General features: G+C 39.4%; 1 protein-coding gene across 1 annotated transcript; it reads right to left on the bottom strand.

Moving 5' to 3' along the window:
* Window positions 1–4,438: 4,438 nt before the first annotated feature.
* Window positions 4,439–5,410, bottom strand: LOC116078199 (formyl peptide receptor-related sequence 4). Its single transcript, XM_031353227.1, has one exon. The coding sequence runs from the start codon at window positions 5,408–5,410 to the stop codon at window positions 4,439–4,441; it is 972 nt and encodes a 323-aa protein (XP_031209087.1).
* Between the last annotated feature and the right edge of the window lie 1,588 nt (window positions 5,411–6,998).

Below are 6,998 nucleotides of genomic sequence, written 5' to 3'. Positions count from 1 at the left end.
TGGGTGGAATAAGTTGGATTTTGTGAGGAGCTATTTTGAATCCTAGGACAGATAGGGAAGGTATTAACTGGTCCTTAAGTTGGGAGGTGGAGGCAGAAGAGCTACCACACACTAAAATGTCATCCATATAATGATAGACATTGAATCTTTTGTCTATATAAGGTTTTAATGCAGTGGCTACAGCCTCCTGACAAATGGTTGGAATGTTAGCCATTACCTGTGGGAGAACAGTTCATTCATATTGTGAGGCTGGGCCCGAGTTGTTAATGGGGGATACTGAGAATGCAAAACCTTTGCAGTCTCAGGGGTGGGTGGTCTTTTATATCTATTGATATACCCTATCTTCCATATATATATATATATATATATATATATATATATATATATATATATATATATGTGTTGTGTGTGTGTGTGTGGGGGGGGAGTGTGTGTAGTTTGGGGGGGTCATTCAGATTTTGACAGCAGTTATCTCTCATTGGTTTGGGCTGAGAGGGTTTGACCTGCTGGATACTTTGTGGGGGTTGGGACTGAAACCTGAGCCAAGCTCCCAGGAGTTACAGCTGATCTCCTACCATCCCTTGTGAACTGAGATTGCTCACTGGGTGCTCCAGAGTTCTAGGCCTATTACTCAACTGGGCCCAGGCTGCCCCACATCTTAGTAGGTTGATTGATGGTTTTCTTTGGTATAAAGACTCAGTAGCATTCACAGCCTCTAGAAAAGTTAGCCAGGAACTAGAGAATTTTCAGATAAAGTCCATATAGATTTTTCTGTATCTTGCTACAAAGACTTATGGTGTCTTCAACCATTGGGAGTTATCATACTACACAAGAGTAACAACACTAGCTGGGACTACTTTCAGGAACTCTGAGAACTACCCAAACAACAAATAACCCATGATGATATTTTTTTTGTTTAGTTACTCATAATTGTAGGAATAGAATATTCAGAAATATGCTTTGAAAAATGTTTCAATAGTATTATAAGATAAATATATGAGTTCCTTCTTCATGTAGTCTTAATTAGGTTTAACATTCTTCACTACATCTCTCCTTATCCCCCTAGTATTCCCACTTTCTCATTTTTCCTATTTTCTACTATCCTCAGATAGTAAACAGAAAACATTGCAAATCATATATTATTGCTGGAGCATGAAAAGCAGTCTGTGTTCTGGTTGAGTGAGGATTACTCCAGAGACCCAGTAGAAAAACTTTACAAGGGACAGAATAGTAAGCTAAGCACCCAGAAATTAGCCACCTGATACCATGAGCCCTCAACTCAATTATCCTGTGGCTATAAGTTACCAAGATCCTGGTGTTCTAGCTGGACTCCACCCCCCACAGTCACCTAACTACAGCCAGGTATTCCCTATCCCACAATAACCTAGCAACAGCAAGGTAACACAGCCCACTATAAAAGGGGATGTTTGGCCCCTCCTCTCTCTCTTAATTCTTGCTCACTTTCTTGTTTCACTCTAACCTCTTGCTCCCCCTCTCCTCCTCCCTTGTCCCTCTCTTCATGTAACCATGGCTGCCCTCTGCTTCTTTAGTCTTACCCTCTCTCTGTTTTCTACAATAAAGCTCTAAAACCATGGACTGCCTCCTTTCATCAGGATTTGCCATATTGGAGCAATAGAGCAGGTTTCCCTCTAATGAGTCACATGTGTAACCTCCCGCCAGGAGATCTCCCTGCCTTCCAGGCACAGCTGTTAGCCAAACTAAACAGTTCTCCAAGCCAGCCACCTGAGATAGCCAGTCTCTCTCCTCCTCATAGAAAATTGCCAGAGTTACCTTTCTCCCTTTGCACCTCCCCTACACCCGGCCAGAGTTCACTCAAGGGTCTGTTCTCAGCTTTTCTACAACAAACAGCAGTCTGCAATATCCAAGAGTGAGAACCTGTCATCCCTGGCCTCCATGTAACCCAGAGACCCCAAAACTGGCTCTTCTGTAATACCCAGCAGTCTGTGCTGCCTGAGAGTCAGATCCGAGACTGCACCTTCCTTCGAGCAGGGTCCTGCAGTGGTTCTGTGGGGTCCCATAGCTGTCTCCCAGAGCTCTGGTGGGATGTGGGTCTCTCCCACCACTTTATTTCCCCATGCCCAGCACCCAACACATTATAGAACTAAGATATCATGTTGTAATCTTATATAATTCATGAGGGGTTCTCTGCCTAATGATTGGTGCTACTGGAATAGGGAAGTTTTTCCACCCCAATTGAAGTAATCATGACATAAATACCCATGAAAGAAATAAATTTACAAAGTTTCTTCTTGAGACTTTTATCCCAGATTATTTTGGATAGCACCTAGTTAAAAATCAAAACTAGGCATTAAATAATCTTTCCCTTGTCTTACAACTCCACTGATCCTTTTACATTTCTAGGTTCAATTTGAGGTTTTAAATGTACTTTCATATCTCATACACAAATGCATACATGTACACAAAAAATACAAATACTTCTGAATCCATATAAAATCTAGGAATCCACATATAAGAATTAAAATGCAGTGTGTTGCTGGAGATAGCCAGTCAGTCAACACATAAACCACAATTGGGGGAGTGAGGATGATTATAGGAAAGGAAGAAAGAAGATGCAAGGCTCAGATATGAGAGGATTGCTGGTCAATACTATGACAGCAAGGAGAGTTTTGTTTCAGAGACTTTTAAAGGTAAGAAACACAAAGCATGACTAATTCCAGGAAGTTAGGCAATGACCATAAATGCCTATGTGGCAAGTTTATGGTACACAGTATCTATATTTGACTAAGGCTTGGACTAATCTGTGTTTGACTATCTTGAACTATCTATGTTTGACTAAGACTTCCTTCTGGATTGGACAGTCCCTCAAGGACATATATGTAAGTGGTAGATTTTGGGAGGATATAGCACATATATTAATTAAAAACAAAGATAGATGTTGGCAGATTCATTCATGATTAATCACAAGTAAGAATGAAGACCAAAGTATAGATACTTCAGTCCTTCTTAGAAGGAGGAACAAAACACCCACAGAAGGAGTTAGAGACAAAGTGTGGAGCAGAGACTGAAGGAATGACAGTCCAGAGACTGCTCCACCTGGGGATCCATCAAATATATATTCACCAAACCCAGACACTATTGTGGATGCCAACAAGTCCTTGCTGATGGAAGCCTGTTACAGCTGTCTCCTGACAGGCTCTACTAGTGCCTAACAAATACATAGGTGGATGCTCACAGCCAACCATTGGACTGAGCACAGGGTCCTCAATGGAGGAACTAGAGAAAGGACCCAAGAAGCTGAAGGGGTTTCCAGCCCCATAGGAGGAACAACAATATAAACTACTCCCAGACCTCCCAGGGACTAAACAACTAACCAAAGAGTACACATAGTGAGACTCATGGCTCCAGCTGCATATGTAACAGAGGATGGCCTTTTGGGTCATCAATGAGAGGTGAGGCCCTTGGTCCTGTGAAGGCTTTATGCCCCAGTATATGGGAATGCCAGGGCCAGGAAGCAGGAGTGGATGGATTGGTGAGCAGGGGAGGGTATAGGGGGTTTTAGGAGAAAATGAGGAAAGGGGATAACATTCGAAATGTAAATAAAGAAAATATTTAATAAAAAAAGAAGTCAGCCAAAGTTAACTCAGGGTGTGCTCCCCACAGCATTACATAATCTTCCCCTTGTCTTGCAACTCCCCTGATCCTTTTATGTTTCTAGGATCATTTTGAGATTTTAAATATACTTTCATTGCACAAATATACATACAAAAATTACATTTTTTTCTGAATCCATATCAAATTTAAGGATCTACAAATAAATAAAATGTAATGTGTTTCCTTCTGATTATTGTTTTATTCAAACTGTTTATCAATAATTTATCCCATTTTCCAGCAATGATATAACATTTTTCTTCATTATGGCAGAATTCTTTGTTGATCTGAGCCTTGGTCTCATGTGGCCCAGTTTGGTTTAATTCTTAAACTCTGTTTGTAACTTGGATTTCATATGATCATCCTATATCTGAATCACAACTGCTAGGATTAAAAACATGCATTACATTGTCATCAAATATTTATCTAACAATATAGTATTTTAGGATTAATATGTACTAGATTGTATAATCATTTCAAATATATCTTTTTGTTTTCCCTTGTACTGTTTTGCTACTTTAGTCTTAGCCAGGCTACAGGCTAAGTTGAAAAGTTCTCAAAAGAAATGTGATATTAATTTTATCCTTTATCTCTTTCTTCCAAATTGGAAACCAGAGAAAAATTAATACTCAGAAATTTCATGCAAGATAGGATAAGACAGAAAGTAAGAGTAGGGTGACAAAAGAAAAAAGAAAAAAAATACCACCCATGGCCTTACTCCTATCATTTCATATAGCTCAAAGTACGCAGTATATGAAGACAAGTTGCTGTCTTTGTCATTGTTCAGGACTGAATTTTCCATCAGGGCCTAGTCTTCCCTTAGGGCCCTCTCCAGACTGGAAGACAGAGAGTGGATTAGTCTGTCTCTGAATTCCTGACCCAGGAAGACATAGAGTATTGGGTTGAGGCAGCTGTTGAAGGAGGCCAACGTGTTTGCTGGGTTGACCAACATATGAATAATACTCAGTGCCTCATTTTTAAAGATGTTGCCTAAAAGCATAATCAATTGAAAAGGGAACCAACAGACAAAGAAGGAAACTGCTACAGTAGTGAGGACACGTAAGGGACGGCTGGAATTCACAAACCCTCTTCTGCAGATTTTGGCAGCCATGAGTCCATAGCAGATAGCAATGAAAGACATGGGTGCACTGAATCCAATAATGAAACTGATGATTCCTGAAGCTGTGGCAGCAATAGCAGACACCTTTAAATGTTCATCAGAGGTTGCAACCCAGGATTCAAAATTACATATACAGTACACATCCCCTCTTGCATCTTTCACTGTAGTTAAGAAGAGAAAATGTGGAAAGGTAAGCAGCAGAGCAAATATCCAAGCTCCAACAACCACTTTTCTGGCCAGACTCACAGTTCGATGATTCTGAGACCATACAGGGTACAGGACACAAATACAACGATCCATGGCAATAAGAGTGATTAGAAAGATACTTACAAAAAGGTTGATGTTTGCAATGATGTGAACCAATTTGCAAAGAAACCAACCAAAAACCCATTTTCCTCTCATGACCATTGAGATGATATGAAGTGGTAGAGTAGCCATGAAAGAGAAATCACTCAAAGCCAAGTTCAGATAACAGATAGTCGTCACAGTGTGTGCCATCTGGAACCCAGCCACCCAAATCACAAGCCCATTACCTAGAACACCGAAGACAAAGGTTATAGAGAGAACCACTAATGAGAGGATCCATAGAACTCTGGAGGTGGTAGAATCATAAACCACAACTTCTGATCCATTCAGAGGCATTGAGATGTTGACTTCCATCTTGTCTACACCTAAAAAATTTCAACAATGACTGTTTTTCAGATGTGTTTACATCTTGTCCCATCTTAACTCAGATCCCACATCATCTTCTATAAAAGAAATACCTATTCTAAGGGTAATAGAGTAAATGTGGTTTTCTGTTAAATATCCCTTATGGACATCTTAGTTCTATACATTAGTAAAGAGAATTGTTACTTCTAAGACTGATTAATAAAGGATCATAAGCTCCAGTATCCCTGCTCTGATATTGACCTGAGGGTGTACTGGATGTAGAATGTGGGGAGGCATTAGTTTACCATGAGGAGGAGAACATTTGGCCAATAATATTGTCCATTTGTCATGGATTTTCTTTAGTTCTTTGTTCTCAAAGGAAAGAATACAGCAGAATGATGCAGATAGTCTAAGCTGAGGTTCATTTTTAGACAAAGAATTCAAGTAGGTAGAAAAAATATTGGACTATGTTTACAAAAGTTTGTAGATGATGATGTTTTCTATTATAGCTTTAATATTGTTACCACTATTGTGGCATTCTTCTTTGTTGTTGATTCCATTTTCTGTTAATCATTCTAATCATATGCTGTCACAAGAAGACACTGCTCAGTGAAGCACATAAAATCCTTATAATTCTGTTACTTCCCATATTGTGAGTTTCAATGACTTTTTATTAAGATTATGTAGTGCATAAAACATTACAATGGTTGTGGTTCTGGGTTTTTGGTTTTTTGGGTTTTTTGGTTTTTGTTTGGTTTGTTTTCTTTTTTCTTTCTTTCTTTTTTCTTCTTCCCTTGTGTCCTGGCAATGCTTCAGACTATTGAGAAAGAATGGAATGGAGTCAAGTTCATGGTCTGCATGTCCCCTTAAAGTATCTAGACCCTGAGGCAACCTCAGGAAGAAATCATAAAGTGCAGTTTAGGTTGGGTGGGGTCAAAAGAATACCAGTTCTTCAGTGAATGCCAGGAGGAAGATGCCTCCCTGGAAGATTTCAGTGTTAGAGTTCTTTTCAAAACAGATCTTTTAGAGTGTAGTCAATGAAACATCTTGTACATTGTAATCTCAGCAAATAAGAACTATATAAACATTGGAAAGTTGGAGGGGGTTTGTTGTGATGTTAAGACTCATTGGCTGAGGTTTAAAGTTCTCGGAATGTCTCATTTGCATGGAGAGGCATTCCAGGAAGTTGAACCTGTAATTTCACCAAGGACTAAGGGATGTTTATCAGATAAGAGTGTGGGGTTGGATCTGCCAAGATAAGTTAGAGAAGAAAGGATAAGGAATGGAAGTCCTCTAGTTTGCACCAAGATCAGAGGAGCTATCTGGACATAGTAGACTTTGACCTTAAGAAGAAGATTTTGCCATTAAATGGTAAGGTTTGTGTCATCTTTGCCCAAATCATAATAAAGCATTACTTCCTATCTTTATAATTAAGGATGTTCCTCTGTCTGTGTATTTGTATGAATCATATCATGCTGTGCAAATTTGTTTACACACCAGAGTATAATCGGAATTGGCATTATTCAGGTGTCAAACACTTTAAATTTTAGGAAAGACTTCCCTCACTGGCTTGAACTTACTGGGGAGGCTAGATGAC

Source organism: Mastomys coucha, unplaced genomic scaffold, assembly GCF_008632895.1.
Source record: "Mastomys coucha isolate ucsf_1 unplaced genomic scaffold, UCSF_Mcou_1 pScaffold5, whole genome shotgun sequence".
Taxonomy (NCBI): Eukaryota; Metazoa; Chordata; class Mammalia; order Rodentia; family Muridae; genus Mastomys; species Mastomys coucha.
This window is presented reverse-complemented; position numbering and strand designations above follow the sequence as displayed.

Excerpts from the sequence above, each read along its gene's own strand:
- LOC116078199 (XM_031353227.1), bottom strand. The coding sequence starts at position 5,410 with ATGGAAGTCAACATCTCAATGCCTCTGAATGGATCAGAAGTTGTGGTT.